This window comes from Diabrotica undecimpunctata, chromosome 7 (genome assembly GCF_040954645.1).
Source record: "Diabrotica undecimpunctata isolate CICGRU chromosome 7, icDiaUnde3, whole genome shotgun sequence".
Taxonomy (NCBI): Eukaryota; Metazoa; Arthropoda; class Insecta; order Coleoptera; family Chrysomelidae; genus Diabrotica; species Diabrotica undecimpunctata.
Window position 1 is genome coordinate 20,913,660 of NC_092809.1, and position 20,165 is coordinate 20,933,824.

Consider the following 20,165-nt stretch of genomic DNA (forward strand, 5'->3'; position numbering starts at 1 on the left):
AAAACCAGTTAATTGTACTAAAAACTAAAATAAACGAAAAAATTAAATATATGCGGTAGTTAATTGATAAATGTACAACAATTCGCAAATTTTTACAGATATTGAACAATTTTTTTAGTACAATTTTGTTGGACATACTTCCACCGCCTAAGAAAATCATAAAAGTACTGAAATTGTAGCGCCTTTTGTCAAAAACTGTTACAATATTTTCCACAGTAACCTGGTTACAGTCTATTATATATAATATAATATAAACTTTCTAGTATTCTAAACTATCTATATATTAGAGGACTATATCGAAGGCAGTAATATTAATACACATTTATTGAATTAATCAACATATATGGTATAAGTGCTAAATCATCAAGTATTATAAAGAAATTACTGAATCCATGAATCATAATGAGTGAGGTAAATAAGAAAATATGGAACAAAAAGAGAAAACCAAAAGAAAATTGGACTAGGAGGGAGAAATCAAAGTGGAAAAACACTGGCAAATTATGCAAATGTACCAAAAAAAAAATGTAACCAATACATTCCTGCAAAAAAACTAAGAAAAAGGAAGATGGAACTGGTTCAAATTGTACAATAAGTAATCAAATTTATTATAAATTATGCAGTGAATATAATATATTTGTAGATACAGTACTGCTGAAGAATAGAAATACAGGTAGATATCACAGAATCTTGTGATAGATATAGGTAGATCAAAATTGGTAAATACAGACAAACTGAAACAGAAGAAGACCGAATGTCAAAAAAAACTGACAGTATAACAAGTCATAATCAAACATCTAACAAATACCATACTATCCAAAAAATATAAAATCCAAAAACTTTTTCTTTGCTACTAGATAGGAGAAGAAACAGTAGATCTAATAAAAAAGAGACAAGTCATATAAAATCATAATAGAATAGAACTAACCTAAATCAACTAAACAATTTAAAAAAGTCCAAGGGAGATTTAATGAAATATAAAATTATGTTAAATGAAACAATACCAGAAAGAAAGGCCCACTAGATTGGAAGGTTAAAATAAGTGAAGGAAGACATCGAATAACAAAACTAATAATGACGGAAACAAACACAAATATAAAAAATATTCATCATTCAAGGATACAAAATTATTACCCAAACTCTGTATGAGTCAAAAGCAAAACTACCAGGAAAAGAAAAACCTCGCAAAATAATAAAAAATGTTGAGAAACGCTAGAAATGATTTTTAATAAGTGAGCGTAGAACTTAACGCAATATCGTCAGTGCTCATGACATTAATATTTAAAAATGGAAATAAATATTAATTTGGAAAACTATAGATATATCAACCTGCTAACAGTTCTTTAGAAGTTGTTTGTACACATCAGTAGCGCACCTAGAATTTGCCTCTGGGGGGGGGGTTTGGTGAGTCCTTAAAATGTGTAAGTAATAGTGTCCTGGGGGGGGGGGGGGGGTTAACCCCCCAAACCCCCCCTCGGTGCGCCACTGGTGCACATGATTAAATTGCGGCTAGTAAGCTGGACGACTGAGAACGAAGAGTATTTAGAAAGGGTTATAGCACTATAGATCCCATTCAAGTAATAAGGACATAAATAAAAAATACAAATGAATGGAATCCGGTATCTGGATCGCAATGGTCAACTTAAAAAGCATTGATTCTATAGAAATTTGGGCTACACTCATTGGGTTGAGTACAACAGAGTCTGCGTCCACTCTTGAAGATATGTTTAAAACGTTTAGAATGACAATAAGTTGCTGATAATAATAATGACTTTTTCATCATTCAAAATTGTTACTTAATCATCGAAGAATAATTAGGATTAAGATATTAAAATAGGAAATAGCAGCCGATTAAGATTTAGTAAAGAAGTCAATGAACGCCAAAAGTAAATATTTAGAAGAAAAAGTTATAGTATTATGTAGGATATAATAGATTTCTTTATAATTAAACTTTCTTGGTTTTAAGAAAATATGTCAGAATGATAAATAAACATACTCTGAAAATGCTAATTCTACATTCCAACACAAAAACAACATTCACTTTTGTTAATGAAATACCTGATGTAACTTTTTCCTATTTTTGCAAAGTCCACAACAAATTGGACCTACCTATAAGGAAATATAGTTAGTTTTCCACTAAATAATCCTTAGCTAGCGTTTATATTTTAAAATATATTCTATTAGTAAAAACAAACATCAATAAATATTATTAAAAAACATAATTACAAATTTATTCTACAATTCATCAATAAAAGGAATCGATATTTTGATGCTTTTTGTAGACGTATTGAAGGTTTTTATAAATTTAGAATTTATATAATGGACCGTGGAAGTGATGACGTAGATTTTATTGACATCTGTCAGTTTCACTTTCCAAACAAACCTTGTTACTTTGTTACCTTGTAGTGTGGATAATTTGTATTTTTCGCTATTTTTTCATTTTTTTTTACAGAATCTTTCCGCTTTTTGCAATATCTAAGTATTCTAATAGTTACTACAACAATTTTACAAGGTTGTGTAAATAATAAAGCATGTTGTTTTATAAAATAGCAATAAAATGCATGTATCAATAAAGTAAGGTTAGAATATCTTTAATTTAAACTTTTAAACTATATTTCATAGAAATAGAACACTGAATTATGATTTTATTATCGTAAAAAACACTATACTTAAAAGAAAAAGTAGCAGAGGAAGCAAAATGTTAACTTTATAGAAATTAAAAAGTCTTGAGATTGGGCATTTCAACTTTTGTTTGGAAAGTAATTGACAGTTGTGACGCCACACTCCCACTGTCCATTTCAAATACGAAGCTTAACGTACGAGAGGCGATCGATAACTACTGGTTTTCAACAAAAATGCTTATTTTCAGTATACTGGGTGGTGAATCGTCAAACGGCCATAGAAAACTCAATGAGAAATTCTAAACTGTTAAATTTTTCTACGAATTAAACAAATTCCAAATTTTTGCAAAAATATAATATCTTTGCTAGGATATTGGTGTAAAAGTTTAGTATTGTGTAGGCCAAACGTACGGCAGATGTGTATAACGGGTTGCGTTTGGTTACAATGAAGTTAGATATTAACAATATTTGAATTATCATGCCAACAAACTGCCAAGGTAAGCGTTGACAACCAGTACACCCAAAATATCGAAATACAGAAAGGAGTCCGCCAGGGTTGCGTGCTGTCCCCACTACTTTTCAAAGTCTACAGTGAAGCGATATTTCAAAAAGCGCTCTCAGACTCAATAGAAGGTATATCTATCAATGGAGAAGTTTTGAATAACTTACGTTTTGCAGACGATACAGTAATAATGACGGATAACAACAATGATTTACAGAACGTAATGCAACGCCTTAATGAACGCTGTCATGAGTACGGACTGAAGATAAATTTAAAGAAAACTAAATGCATGATCATGACTAAATCTGCACATGCAAATATCCAATTGACTATTGAAGATACTGCAATTGAGAGTGTTAATAACTATAAATACTTAGGAACATGGATAACATCAGATGTAGACCAAACCAAAGAAATTAGGACACGCATTGAAATAGCACGTGCATCATTCATTAAACTTAAAAAGTTTCTTTGTTGTCGGGATATAAGGTTAGAACTACGCCTGAGAATGCTTCGATGTTACGTGTTCTCTACTCTTCTTTATGGCTTGGAAGGGTGGACACTAAAACAAGTCCATTTGAATAAGTTGACCGCCTTTGAATTTTGGTGTTACAGAAGAATTCTACGAATATCACGGATTCAAAGAATGTCAAACGTGGAAGTAACTAGAAGGAGAGGAAATGAGGCGGAAATAATATTAACTATCAAAATACGAAAACTTGAGTATTTAGGACATGTGATGAGAGGGCAAAAATACGCATCATTACAACTTATTATGCAAGGCAAAATCCGAGCAAAGCGAAATGTGGGAAGACGAAGAATATCCTGGCTTAAGAACTTAAGGGAATGGTTTGAATGCAGTAGTTCAGAACTTTTTAGAGCGGCAGTCAACAGAGTCCGCATAGCCATGATGATTTCCAACCTTCGATAGAAGATGGAACTTAAAGCAGAAGAAGAATTATCATGTCTTATCATGAATCATCATGAATTTGATGTCAATTTTTTTTATTGTTTAAAAAATAATAAAGTTGATAAAATGTACTCTGTGTATGAAAGTAGCAATAATCGAAGATGTTTTATTGATGCAATAGTGCGTGCGCTGTAGTTCTTTATTTAGCGTAAGATACCCCAAGACCAATTCTAATTCATTCAACAATTCAAAGGAATTTGCAGGGTTAATTTTTTTTATTTTGTTTACTTTTTATTGGCCTATTTAACAAAATACTCGTTCAGCGATAACACCTTTTAACATATACACACCTTTTAACATAACACCTGTTAACATATATTCTAACAAAAAATCTAAAAAATGATTATTAAATGTCACAGCACAACATTAAAAAAATATCCTGAAACTCTTTCAAGAAGAGATTCGAATAAAACAACAGTACTATACATCCAAGGCTTATAAAAAATAATTAAAAAGGATAGGAGATAAATACAATATTACAACAAAATTCAAAATAACAAAATAACACACAGATCTATTTGATTCAAAACCAAACCTAAAAATGAACAATAAAGATGAACGAACTGGATTTATATATAAAATACCTTGTCTGCTCCTTCTTCCTTCTTGGATGTAGGCTTTACAGCCTGTTTCTTTTTCAATATTAGCCTCCCTAAATTGTTTACATTATAGCACCATCTTTTTCTTGGTCTGCCAATACTTCTTCATCCATTTGGTGACCTATCTCGTGCTATTCATCTATCCTATCCTCTGCCAGTCTACTAATGTGTTCGTTCCACTCCTATTTCCGTTTTGTCATCCATCCATTTATGTTTTCTAAATGCATGCTCTTCTTATGTTTTCGCTTTTCTCCTTATCTAACAGACTTTTCCCTGATATTCGTCAAAGTATTTTCATCTCTCTTGTTTCTAGTAGTCGTCTCGTTTTAAATATGTCAGCTCTTGTCTCCGCCGTGTATGTTAATATAGGTCTAATTGCAGCTTTATAGATTCTTGTTTTTGTGTCTTATCTTAGGTGTTTATCCTTCCAGATTGTGTCTTTAAGAGATCCCGCCGCTTTACTTGCTTTTAAGCTTTGTTGTCGTACTTCTTCTTCAACATCTCTGTAACTAGTTATATCTATTCCCAGATATCTAAACCTTGCTTCCTGCTTTATTATTCTCCCATCAATTTCGATTTTACATCGTAATCGGTATTTATTTAGATGTTGTCATACATTTTGTTTTTTCTGTCGATATTATCATATTGTATTTCTTGGCTGTTGTATTGAAGATGTGTGTTGGAGTCCGTCTTCGTCGTTGGAGTTCAAATCTTTGGAGTTCGTCTTCTGTCTCGGCGATAACATACCTTGTGAATGTGACAAGTCTTCAATGTTACCTCAGACACGCAAACGTGCTTGGTACAATGAACTTAAAGTACAATGGAAGATCCTTTTAAGATAAAAAGAGAAAAATTAAAGAAGCTGCCCTAATGTACTAAATGAAGCAAATTATGTAGTCAACTCATCAATAGATGCAGCAAGATCTTACTGCTCTGTTAGCCTAGCGCCTACTCTGTCCGTAAATAACCCACTCACCAAATCAAAACTGGTGAGCAATTGCAAAGATCTTCTCAGCGACCTAACAAAAGACAGTGTCTCTAATATGGGTTCCGGATCATGCAAGAGAATGAACGAGCAAATTTGTGGCATCACCAAAGATGCTGCATGAAACGAGATTCAGAAGTGGCTGATAAGGAATGGAGAGCCACTCAAGGGTAAATCCAGACTAAGTGAATAATCCAGAACATTGATAAAAACTCTCGGACTTTAAGAGTCTGGTACGGGATGGTATGGGAAGAGATTCCCACAGGCAAAAGACCACTCGGACGTCCCAGAATGCGATGGAGAGATAACATCCAAGCAGATCTCCGGAAAATGAACATTCCATTTGACCCTAGGTTGATGGAAGACCGAACAAATTGGAAAAAAGTTGTACAGTCAGCCAAGACCCACCCAGGGTTGTAGCGCTATGTGATGATGATGATGACTTTAAGAGTCTAAGTCTTTGGTCATTTAAGAAAACACCTTTAAAAAAGGTGAATAAACCATAATGCAGAAAATGCGAAATGGAAGGAGAAACTGCCATACACATCCACTGCAATGTGCTAAGTAATATGAGGCAGGAATTCACTGGACAACTGAGGACTGAACCAGAAAAGATCCTGAAACTAAAAATGAGGAAACTGTTAGCCTTCGTTGAAGGCACAGGACTAATTGGAGTTTAATGAAAAAAAAAAAACTTCTTATGGTTAGGTAGGTACCAGAGATTAAAGTGTCGCCTGAACTAAGAAGAAGACGATATCAACACCAATGATGTAATAGCGTTTCATCCGAAATCAACAATAACACAAAACACAACCATTAAGCACAGAAAGATCAGAATTTGATATCAATCGAGGTCATCAATGGCTTTCAATACTTTCAGAAGCTGATGCGTCTAAGACCTAGGCCATAAAGGTCAAAATTTCACGTTTACTGCCAATTGAAAAGAACATTATTAGTTACATCAATAATTTACAATTTTTTACTTCATGAATTTTTTGAAAACGATTTCCGGATTAAAATCGCAACATTAAAAATCTGGTAATGTGGTATCATCATCATCAGTGGTGCTACAGCTCTAGTTGAGCCTTGACCTTCCCCAGTCTATTTCGCCAGTCGTTTCTGTTCATCGCCAACCGTTGCCAATTTGCCGCGCCGATTTTCCTTGCGTCCTCGTCCACACCGTCCCTCCATCTCAGTCGTGGTCTGCCTCTACTCCTATTTCCCACTGGGACCGATAATAGAGTTCGTCTGGGTGGGTAATTTTCCTTTGCTCTTGACACATGTCCAGCCCATCTAAGCCTACCTATTTTTATGAAGGATATTACATCTCTACCATTTACTATTTTTTTATACTTCTCGTACAATTCGAAATTATATCGCCTTCTCCAAATACCATTCTCACAGAATGCGCCTATTATTCTTCTTAGTATCTTCCTTTCGAAGACGAGCAGAAGATTTGCGTCTGTTTTGGAGATGGTCCATGTTTCTGGCCCATATGTCAGCACTGGTAGGATGAGTGTTCTATATATTATTAGTTTGGTTTTCTGGCTTAAATTTCTGTTTTTTAGCTGCTTGCTTAGTCCAAAATAACATTTGTTTGCTAGCAGTACCCTCCGTTTTACTTCTTCAGATGTGTCATTATCGTTTGTTATGAGAGAACCCAAATATGTAAACTTATTTACTACCTCAAAATTATATTGGTCTATACTGAAGTTTTCTTCGGCGTTTCTAGCTTTATCTCTGTTATTTGGAATAGATGCTAACATTTTGGTTTTTTCCTCGTTTATTTTAAGGCCCATATTTTGTGCGGCTGTCAAGAAGGTGGAAGTCATCTCTTTAAGTCCTCGTGTAGTACGTGCGATCAAATCCAGATCGTCAGCGTAAGCCATAATCTGCGTTGATTTATATAATGTGGTAATGTGGTATATAAATGTGATATATGTACTTCCAAAATATTCAGTTTTCGGGCCAAAGTCTAATTACGACACAAAAAAATTCAGTTCCACATTACATTTTAACGTCAAAACCATTCGCTCGTATATAATTTGTATTTGTAAGCTATGTATTAGATAATTTAAGTTTTGCTGATATTAAACTAAAACTGAGACTTTATTTGAGTAAGTACTTGTACATTCTTTGGCTTAAATTTTTATAATAATTCTCAAATAATGTTTTAAAGGAATTTCTATACCTACACTATGTTTTTAATATTTGTTGTAAATCTAAAAACTTAAAATTAGTACAATTGACTTAAAACTCACCAATAATTGATCTTGAAGACGTTCATTTCTTTCAGCAAGCGTGCGTCTATCTTCGATTGGATCGACGATGTTTTCGTCGGTGCTAAGATCCTTGCTAACATCACCGTTGACCATTTCATCATCTTCATTATGGTCATTTTCTTCCAAATGACCTCTGGCTGCATTGGCGAGTTGCAGTTGCTTAAGTTCTTCCTCCTTGCGACGAGCGTTTTCGACCTCTTCCTGAAGACGTTTAGTCTCGCTGTCCTTAGCCTCGACCTAAAATGAACGAAAGGGATTAGTAACTTACATTAATAGCAGCTGTAGATGCTAGAATTCAAGAATAAATAATCATATATTTTATTTGGTTGCAGTGAAGTACCACAAATGTAGCGAGCGACTCATGTTTTAACGGTTTTTTTTATAGGCCAGTCAAATTTTATTGGACGTTTACCCTTTAGAAAAAATTGGCAGAAACCTTCTTCTGACTGTTCAGAGAATATACGTTCAGGTAGAAGAGATCTCATTTTATAAGAAATGCATTTCAATAATTTGACTAATTTATTTTTAAACTGTTCAAATGTTTTGGCAAAGATTTGGATTATATGGAAAATGTAATGTTGTCAGCCTGTATGATTCAACTTGAAGTTATCTGCAATATTGTAGTTTATATCTTTCTCTAACGGTAGATTATGTATTGAGGCGATGTAACTGGCAACAATGCCATTGTTCGGGTAGTTCTTTAATTGTACGCTATCTGTAAGTCAGTCTCATTAGCGCACTGACAGGGGTTTCATAAAGCAGATCACATACATAATTGTTTGTAGGTTATTAGTGAAAGGCGTTTTTACGTTTACGTTTTGTGAATTGTGAGTCATTCAGTTTAATTCAATTTGGTTGAACCAAATGACAAATAATAAATATGATTGTGAATATAAATCTTAAAACTGTATTTCTAAAAGCTGAAGACCACCTTAAATACACGAATCAAAGAGGCAAGAAACCATGGATAACTAATGAAATATTAGAAATTATGAATGTGAGACGACAACACAAGAACAAAGACTGGAATAAATACAAAGAAATACAAGAAGACTAATAAGAAAAAAGATAGTGGAAGCAAAAGCACAGAGGCTTGTAGAAACTTGCGAAGAGATAGAAGACCTACAGAATAAACATGATGATAGACTTCTCCATAAGAAAATTAAAGAAATGTGTGGGATCAGATCAGTGTGGCACAATAACAAGCACGGATGATAGAGTCCTGACCACCATAGAAGAAATAAGCGTTGAATGGCGAACATACATACAAAACCTATTCTTAGACGATAGAACAATAAATATTGATAGACAAACAAACATGGAAAATAAAGACTTGCCCATCTTAACATCAGAAATAAAATACGCCTTAAAAAATATGAAAACCGGAAAAGCTTCTGGACCTGACTACGTTCATAGTGAAATTATACAACTTTTGGAAGAAGACGATTTAGAACTATTATCAAGACTCTTCAACAGTGTATACAAGACTGGTACTAAACCCTATTCATTCTACAAATTCCCAATCGTCAACATACCCACGTGTAAGCCAAACAGGGTCGTACTGATGTACGACCTATGTATCATATGATTTTTAAAAATATTTACTTTTGAAACTGTTAGTGTAAGAATTTCTTATTTTAAGTAAGAAATTTAATCATTATATCACAATTAAACTAAACTCTAAAAAATAACACGACCAGTAAATAACTTAACAATAACTATAACATAAATATAACACAATATAATTAACTTAAAAATCAACACGATACAATTTGAATTTAAAATGATGGCAAGTTAGGATCTGTAACATGAGAATATGTCTCGCTTACGGTAATAAATTAATTTTTATAGCCTCTTGACGAATGAGACGGCGAATATCAACACGTGCTCATGTTTACTGATGGGAATTTGGTAAACGAATATACTTTATTCCACAAGATTGGTTAACGTCTACGTTTGTGCCTATACCCAAATCAAACTACGCAAAAAAATGTAACGACTTTCGATTAATAAGTCTCATGCCCCATATTCTGAAGCTATTTCTAAAAATTATCCATAACAGAATTTACAAAAAATGCGAAGAAGATATGGGTCCGGAACAATTTGGCTTTCGAAACGGTATGGGAACTCGAGAAGCTTTGTTCAGTTTCATTGTTCTCATGCAAAAGTGACGGGATCAATAAAAAGATGTCTACTTATGCTTTATAGATTATGAAAAGGCTTTTGACAAAGTCAAACACGATCAGCTAGTAGAATGCTTGCAAAAAAAGAACCTGGATCCAAACGACATTAATACAATACGTGAACTCTACTGGAACCAAAACGCCTCTGTCAGAACTGAAATGGGTGATACTGAAACCATAAACATCCAAAGGGGAGTTAGACAAGGTTGTATACTATCACCATTATTATTCAACTTGTACTCATAGGACATCTTTGCACATGCTCTAGATGAAGCACAAGAAGGAATAAAAGTCAATGGAAAAATCGTGAACAATATCAGGTATGCCTATGATACAGTACTGATTGCTGGCAGTGAACAAGAACTACAAATTCTGTTAACCAAAGTAGTGCGAGAAGGAGAATTATACGGCCTTAACGTGAATGTAAAAAAAACCAAAACAATGGTAATCTCAAAAAAACACACCAGTTATAAACATACTAGTCAACAACAATCTAGTTGAACAAGTGAAAAAGTTTAAGTATCTAGACTGTTGGATACATGAAACCTTAGATCAAGAACAAGAGGTTAAATGTAGAATAGAACAGGCAAGAAACACCTTCTTAAAGATGCGACAGTTACTCACTACCGCTCGTTACGACGTTTAGAGAGCTTTGAGATGTGGGTATTTCGTCGTATGCTGAAAATTCCATGGACCGACCGCGTTAGAAATGAAGAAGTTTTAAGGCGTATGAATAGAGAACGTGAACTCACAGAAATTGTCAAGAAGCGTAAAACGTCTTATCTTTGACACATATTTAGACACGACAGGTAAACTTCCTTCAGCTTATTATAGAAGGGAAAATAGAAGGCAGACGCGGCCCGGGTAGACGACAAATGACCGACAAAAGCCCAAAATAGGGAAGACTTTGCAGAGGTCATCAAACACGATGAAACAAACGATAATAATACTTTGAAGATTGAGACAAGAGGAAGGAAATAAATAAAATTGGATGATACAATTAAACAGGCCATTCGTCGGGTAGTACATGAATTTTATTTAAAAAAGGAGTTACCAATTAAAAAAAATTGCTTCTTCTCTTTAATGTAATGAAAATATTCAAAAAATATCAAGACGTGTTTTGTTGCGTACTTTACGTGAAATGAACTTTAGGTATTTAAAGAGAAAGAGGAATAGTACTCTTATTGAGAAAGAAGGAATCATTTTATGGCGCAGAAAGTATCTGAATCAAATAGCAGAATTTCGAAGAGATGAAAAAAAACATATACAGATGAAACATGGTTAAATAAATGATATACTGTGACAAAAATTTGGCAGGATTTGAAAGTAAAAACAAACGACAAACTTTCCTAGATGGTTTGTTCACAGGTCTAAAAACCCGATCTGGAAAGCGCCTTATTTTTAGCCATATTGGTAGCGATTCAGGATTTGTTGAAGGAGGTTTAAATGCATTTGTTTCTAAAAAGACTGGAGATTACCATGAGCAAATGGATGCAGATCATTATGAAAAATGTTTTTTAGATATTCTGTTAAAAATCAAACCAGGATCTCTTATTGTTATGGATAACGCTCCATATCACTGCCGGTGTGTAGAACAGTTACCAACCACTAAATGGAGAAAAGATGAGATTTCAGATTGGCTTATTAAAAAATATATGAAATTCAATGAACCAAATTTGGAAAATCGAGGTACTAAACTTAGCACGGTGCCATAAAGATAAATGTATTAAATATGTAGTAGATGAAATGGCACGAAAACGAAGCGTAATTGTACTTCGATTGTCATCGTACCATTGCGAGTTAAAACCGATAGAACTTATATGGGCTCAAATAAAAAATTAAGAAGCAAGGAATAATGTTACTGTCGAATTAAATGATGTAAAAAATCTGTTTAATAGATCCGTCAGCAATGTGACCTCACAGTCGTGGATAAAATGTATCGAGCATGTAGTGAAAGAAGAATGTTATATACACTCCGCGTCATAAAAAACGGGTCACCCCAAATATTTAAAATATTTTCGAAATTATTATTTATTGCTACAAAATTAAGCATTTATTTTTTTGTATATTGAATCAGTAACTCGTTTAATATAAAATTTCATCATTATCGTAAAACATCAATCGAAAATAAAAAATTTAAGAAAAATAGGAAATTTATTGAAAAAATCAACTTACAGTTTTTAAAACAACAATGAACTGTATATTTAAAAAAAGCTGGTATCCATTTTCAGTAATGGGTATTGCCACCTCGATTCTGGATGACACTCCTCATTCGATTTGGCATGGAATTTATAACGTTTTGGATATCTCTTTGGGGAAAAGTGGCCCATAAATAACCCAAGACACATTAAAAGTAAAATAATATTAATTCAATATACTTAAAAAAATTAATGCTTAATTTTGTAGCAATAAATAATAATTTCGAAAATATTTTAATACTGGGGTGGCCCGTTTTGTATGACGCGGAGTGTACATTGATAAATGTATATAAGGTTGGTCAATACCCGCATTCACTTTTTGTATTGTAGATTTATAGAGAAAACTGATAAATAGTTTTGTATATGAGATGACAGAAAGTATTTTTAGAATTTATTCAGTTCTGAAATATTTAAGATAATATAAGTTTTATTAATTTATATACAAATATAAAAAAAGTCTAAATAGATAATCAAATATTGTTGTCTGTATGATAGTATTTATCTTTGTCAAATAAAACAAAAATGAAATTAAAATTTTAATCAATCGCAAGTGGGCGGTCGTTATGGAAGAGCGCCGACTTTATCAATTACTTTCAATTTTGCAGTCAGTGAACCTCTAAATGTTATAATTTCATTGTGTCTATTTACTGGCATAAGTAATCAAAACGTCCTTTAATATCATTACTACATAGGAGTCAAAAAGCTTAAACTCGTCGACACAAACAATAACAAAACAGCTCAGACTGTAACTGATCTGTTCCTTTTTATTTTTTTAATACTTCAATATACCAGGTCTGCCCCCAAAGTAACTGACCTTCGTTTGTAATTTTGCAATTTTTTCTTCATTTCCAATTCGTGGTATCCTTTGAAATATTTGCTATTCGACCTAGCATCACGCTTTTTTGAATGTTTCAAATGACTACAACAGTTCTGAAATTAAGCTTTTTAATGTATTTAATTGACATTGTCATAAAGGTACGCGCACACTTGAGCAAACCAGCCGGCAACGAAAAGCACGACGACCTGCAACTTTAGTGCGTACTTTACCAAAAACTCGGAATGGAATAGTTTCGCGGTTACTGGTTTCGGCGGAATAGATTTTCTAGATGTTGTATTTTGTTTTATGAGTTTTTGCAATAGATATTACTTGTACTTGTACGATATTTTTTTTAACTCATCCTGAAGTCTTTATATGTTTCTTGATGATCGATTCAATCAGGAAATATCTAAATCCACTGACTGAGCTGACGTGATTTTACCGGTAAATTCGCGTTAAGGTATTTCACTTCGGGTTATAGCTGTGCGTTCCGTTGCCGGCCGGTTCGGACAAGTACACATGTACTTTTAATCGTCGCGCGTCGTTACGCCAAGCGGTATTTTCTGCTGTGGGAACACGAACAAAACGCAGCTATGTACGAACCGTACGGAGGAAGTTCTGTAACCTTATGTTTTATTAAAAAGTGTTGTAAAAGATTAGATGAATGCGCTGCTGCATTATCGTAGGTCATAGATGACCTACCTATCGTAGGATAGATGCCAAAATGGGACCGTTTTCTTCTCACTGCGCCACTGTCTTTTCAGGGCACGAACATAAAATATTTTTTTGATTGTCTGACTTATAACCGACAAAAACATCAACATCAACAGTTCGGACGGAATCTTCCATTTTAAAGTCTTTTGTGTTGTTTAGGGATCATAACCATAAATCCATAATTCCAGTACTGATTTTTTAAACATATTGTCATTATTAACGACCATTTCCAGCTTGTTTACACCGAATCGACTCTTTTGTTGTTCTTTTTTGGAGGAATTTCGGAATGAATTTGTCCCATCCTTTGATATTTTCCTTTCTTGTGCCAGAACTCGAGTTCTGTTAACTGTAAACCGACGTGCAGCCATATTTAAACCAATTGAACATTATTTTATTTGTGTTTTACTCATAAATTTCATCACCAAAGAACTTTTGCACATTTCCTAATATAAAGCAAAACTCAAGCCAATTTTCAGTGATAACAAAAAGTAAGAAATATAAAAAAGGCAATGTAAACAAAAGTATGCTATGACGAACTAGAAAGAGATTGATTATGTTTGTAGCTCATAGAGGCCGTTGGAACGTTTTGGCGCGAAGTTATCAACGTCAGTCGTGTACTTTTGGGATAGATCTTTTACACCGGGATTATAAAATGCGTAGTATAAATGCCTGCAGGAGCAATGTAAACATTAGGGCTACAAAGGGAAAGTCCCAAGTGCACAAAGCCTGACAAAAATGCTTTCTCTAAATTGACCCATTGATAGGGTGGCAGTGAATAAAATTAAGATAGCTATGATGGTAACCAACGTTCTGAAAGGACATGGTACATGGAGAAAAAGAAATTGACCACTGAAAGAATCTACATTATAAATTATAAAAGAGTAGCTATACCAGAATTATCATTCTAATTATCACATTCAAAAAAATACAACCGTTATAATTATATCTATATATGTATATCTTACTTCTTGTTGGATACGTAGAACCTCCTCTTGTTTGGCTCTGATCTCCTCTTCCAATTTTTGCCTCTCGGCGGCTTCCATGTTCTTGCTCTCTTCTAAACGCTCCATCATGGACTGTAACTCGTTCTGTCTCTTTTCCATTTCTTCTTTGGCAGCCTGCAATTGTTTCAATTGTTCCTCCAATCGTCTAATCATCTCTTGAGCTTCCATGTAGTTGGCTTGGCTCCTTTCCATCTCTTCTTGCATGGCTAAAAAATAATTACAAATAAATGGTACCAATATTGTTTAAACAAAAAATGAAAAAAGCGGCTATTATATTGGAAGTGATACAAAAAGTAAACATAATTAGGTATTGGAAGAATTACCTTTGATTCTATCTTCATACTCTTGTTGTTTCTTTTCGGCCCTTTCTCTTGCCGCTATTTCAGACTGGAGCTTTTCTTTTTGCTGTTGTTTGGCCATCTTTTCTTCGCGCGCTTGCGCTTTCATTTGTTGCACATCAATGGTATCAGGTTTACGTCTGCGCATGTACAGTTCGTGGTTGCCCATGCAAAGAGCGAGAATTCTCTTGTTGATGCGCACACGTGGAGCAAAGAAAACGAAATCGGGTGCTTTCTTGTCGATGGGTTTGATGATGAACTTGCGATCGTTGAAAGAGATGTTGCGGATTTCCGACCACGGGAAACCGATTTTAGGCGTAAGTCTGCAATTAAAAAAATAACGTATTGCTTTTAAGGTTATCTATTCCGACAGTTTTAAACGATGTGTTTTCTATGATCAATTGAACTGTCAAAAACGGGGAAAAATAAGGTAAATAAGATTTTTATTGTATCAAGTGGACAGAGTTTATTCTGGAGATAGTAATAGAAAAGCAAATACTCACACCAATCCTTAAAAAAAGATTACGGCTTAAATACTGGTAGTATACGAATAGTAGTAGTTGTAGTAAGTGAATAGTAATAAGAATAAACGACAAGACACAATCTGAATCTGGGATACAAGCTACAGAACAGCTCGGTAAGCATGATTAGCTATGCGAATGACGCAACAATAATGGCTGGAATGGAACATGATCTACAAGGGCAAGCTCATCGGTTCTACCAGATTGCGAAACTGTATTTGATCATATAGATGTTCAAATCCAAGAATATGCCATTTGCTAAAGATCCTTTACGATGTAAAAAATAGTAATTGAAGGCAAAACCATGGAACAAGCGATAAGTTCAAATACTTAAGAAAGAGGGGTTTAGACGAAGTAAATAGCAATGCTAGAGAGATGTTGAGAGTGGAAACCTGGTATAGAGCAACCGAAGAAATGCTTGGTGGCGAATGTTGGAGGAGGCTAGAGCTCGATTTGGGCTATAGTGCAATTGGAGGAAGAGGGAGCGTCAGAGACCGAGATAGAGAGAGAAAGAGAGAGAGCGAGAGAAAGAGAGCGAGAGAAAGAGAGCGAGAGACACCGAGTTAGAGAGAGAAAGAGAGTGAAAAAGAGAGCGAGAGAGAAAGAGCGAGAGAGAAAGAGCGAGAGAGAGAGAACCATTGAGACGACCTCCCAAAAGGTGGAGGTCTTCACCCCACATCTTGCAATCTACATTTATGAGAGCCATGAGACTTCGTACTGATGGAGGAGCTCTTCATACTCGCCACTGCTCATTATTTCTGTGATCTGAGTACGACCTAGTCAAACCTGACATCTCAAAGTAAAAGGGTACACCCAGGTTTCCTAGTTCCTGGTATGACGGCTTACCGGGAATAAACATCCATTTGACAATAATGAACCATGAACAAACAAAGCAGCCTCATTTATCCGAAAACTGTGAAACTAGATCCCGTTACAGGTCATAATTCCGAAGATGAATTAGAACTAGTGGAAAGTGGAAAGTAGTCAGTAAAACCGCGACGAAGATCACCAAAAACCAAAAAAGATCCAGCGATTGAGGCAAAGAGCAAAAGGTTTAGGTACCTGTTAAAGATCTTGATCCAAAAGAGGCTCCAAAAGCCACAAATATTTATGTAGTGTATAAACAAGAGATCTGTATGTCACAGTGCGGAAAGGAGTACGTGCTATAATATCCATTTATAAGATTATACTTAACTATTTCTAAAGGTTAAGGTTAAAGCGCAATCTGAATCAAATAGAAGCAAACCTAATACTAAGATATTCGCTGTCGCCTTTCCTTAATGGAAAAGAATCACTTAAAGAATGTCATAGATTTGCTTCTATTTGATTGATCTTTATGTCTGTTGTTCAAAGTAATTTTAACCTACTGGTATTGTTGGTGAGAACGTTGAAACCATTAACATCAGTTCACATGAAGATATTTTACACTTAAAGCTACACATCTATTGCGAAATTGTACAGAAAAGGTACAGGGAACACCTACACAACACATTCACCTACACATACATACATAAATATCTGCATTGGCAAAAATGGAGTAATATTACCACAAAATGTTATTGTCGTACAAAGGGAAAAGATTAATGATGCCACATGTTCAATATATCTTTCGATTATTAATATTACATTAGATTAAAAAATGGTTCAAGTCAAAATTTAAATCGTTACAGTAATATGTCATAAATAATGTTAATAATTACGGCATCACATTAAACTTAAAAAAGCCGATGTAATAAATCAATGACAATACAACGTTTTAGCAAACAAGAATTTTGTAACCGATGGCAATCTTAAGTTTAGAACCAGTACAATCCAGAAGCATTCCACATCTAGATGTAAAGCCAGTAATCAAGGACTTGGTGCTGAAAAGTTGGCAAAACAAGTAAATTCAGTTAATGACAGTCGAAATCCAGTGAATTGCAAGAAGTAAAACATTCGGTATTAGCATAGAAGACAGTTCCAAAAAATCGACCTCATCATCGTCATCCTTTGAGAATTACCCACTCTGAGATCAATCACAAACATATTTTAAAAGAAGCTGAATGTGCACATAACATTGAGCTGAGCTGATGAAAAAGATTTTAGATTGCTATATATTATAATGGTTAACATTGAGATGGTGATATACTGCAACCAATTAGGTACATCCTTCTTAAAAAGTTAGATAATCGTCAAAAAATAAACAGAAGATAAAATACGGATGCTTAGTTTGTGGTTTTACTTACAGAGGACATGAAGATAATATTTGCGGTTTTATTTGAAATAAACAGTATATTATGTATTATAGTACGTATTACTTACTGGTCATCTTTTTCGTAAATGTTAAGTCCAAGGGCATCGACACCTAAGTACAATTCTGTCTGCTTTTTGTTACGTATTTCGAAATAGTTAACTCCGTACATTTCTAGATCTTGAGCTATCTTCAAGTATTCCATCATGGCATCTTCTCTTAACATACCTCTATGTTCTTTCCACCAGGTCATGATGCTATTCTCCCATTCATCTTTTGACATCTTATGTTGATCCATTACCCTAAAAGCATTTAGTATAATTAAGTAAATCTAAATGTCACTTCTTGCTAAAATGTTTTCTAAAATGAATTTATTGGGCCGCAAAACATATCGTACACGATAACCTGATACGAACTTCCTTAAAATTAAATATCTTTTAATTGTTTCCGTTTGAACAAAGATGTTAAAAGTCGGAGTATGATCACAAATATACCCTTTTATTTTTATTCCATTTAATAATTTTGTTAAAAGATATTGGTAAAAAAGAGTTCAATAGGAGATACTGTAGCTTTATATTAATCAACAAACAACTGTTTTTACTATTCTCGTTACAATTTCATAATATTTTCAATCAAATTTCTATTCAGCAGCAGTTTTTGTAGGTGTATTCTTTTTAACTTTTTTCATGCTTTATTGCTTTCGTTAGTAAGGTCTTTTTACGTTTCCGGTGCAAAAAATTATGAAACATTTCAAAAATCAATATAACAAATTATGGTCCGTTTTGATATTTTGTATAACAGCCACACGTACATTAAGTACACAAATGGACTCTTCCGCTGTGACTGTATAAAATATAAAAATGTTTTACTAATAACTCTTTTAATCACACTTTAATACAGTATTTATATGAAATTATGAAAATATAAATAATTATAATTTGATAGTAAATTTAATTATTAAGTACATAAAAAAATATAAAAAACAGAAATGGAAAATATACTTAAACAAGAAAACAGAAAATAGTTTCGAAGAATATAAACGACAAAGAAAGATGGTGAAAGAAATGGTGCTGAAGAAGAAGAAGGAAGTCTGGGATAAGTTTGGAATGAAGATGGAGGCAGATAGCCGGGGTAACCAAAAATTTTTTTACAAGGCACTAAAGACGCTAAGAAAAGGTAAAGAAACAACGATGAAACAGGTGAAACGTAAAGACGGCACGCTGATTATCAGACCAAATGAGATTATGGAAAGATGGAGACAATACTTCAGCGAACTCCTAACACCAAGACAGTCGAAAGAGGAAACTGTAATGATAGAAGTAGAAGGAAAACATGGACAAGAAAATTATATCCAAATAGAAGAAGTCAAAGAAGCAATTAATAATACAAAGAGAGGTAAATCGGCTGGTCATGACGAAATCACTGCTGAAATGTTAAAGACAATGGGACCGAAAGGAGTTGAATTTTTAACCAAAATTGTGAACATGGCTTGGAACCGATGTACAGTCCCCGAAGATTGGAGAATTGGCATAATACTACCAATCTTTAAGAAAGGAGACCCAAGTTCTTGTGAAAATTATAGAGGAATTAATCTACTCAGTATCGTCTCCAAAATATATGAAAGCATCCTAGAAAAGAAATTAAGACACATCGTTGAACCATATCTGGATGAAGTACAAAGTGGGTTTAGCAAGGGACACAGTACGCAAGAATGACGTTGAAACAAATAATTGAGAAAGCTAAAATAAAGAACACAGAAATATATATGGCTTTTCTAGATATTGAGAAAGTATTTGACAGAGTGTCCCAGGAAACAGTTTGGAAAAGTCTGCAAAATAGAAATATTGACCATCAACTAACAGGTGCTATCAAAAGTCTGTATCAAAATAACAAGAGTTATGTACGTAAGGATAACTTGGAATCAGAGATGTTTGCAATAAACGAGGGTCTAAGACAAGGAGGTGTTATGAGCCCCAAACTGTTCATATTAATTATTGACGACATAATTAAGGAAACAAAAATACACAAAGTACATATTATATATAGTAAACTACGACCGGTTGGTATAGCTGAGTGTGCATTCGCTGATGATCTCATGTTATGCGCTTCCAACGAAAGGGACCTCCAGAAAAATATAGATAGCTGGAATAATGAGCTGGCAATTAGAAACATGAAGATTAATGTTAAGAAAACCAAGGTGATGC

The 20,165-nt window shown here is 34.0% G+C and overlaps 1 protein-coding gene across 4 annotated transcripts in view; it reads right to left on the minus strand.

The window, feature by feature from the left end:
• Positions 1-20,165, minus strand: part of Moe (moesin) — a 162,996-nt gene that overhangs the window by 4,534 nt on the left and 138,297 nt on the right. For all 4 annotated transcript variants that reach the window (XM_072536827.1, XM_072536826.1, XM_072536824.1 and 1 more), the window contains 4 exons: positions 18,033-18,263; positions 15,196-15,533; positions 14,834-15,078; positions 7,936-8,193 (listed from right to left, as the gene is read on the minus strand). In XM_072536827.1, the coding sequence (XP_072392928.1) occupies positions 7,936-8,193; positions 14,834-15,078; positions 15,196-15,533; positions 18,033-18,263 (1,072 nt within the window). The remainder of the gene's footprint in view (positions 1-7,935; positions 8,194-14,833; positions 15,079-15,195; positions 15,534-18,032; positions 18,264-20,165) is intronic.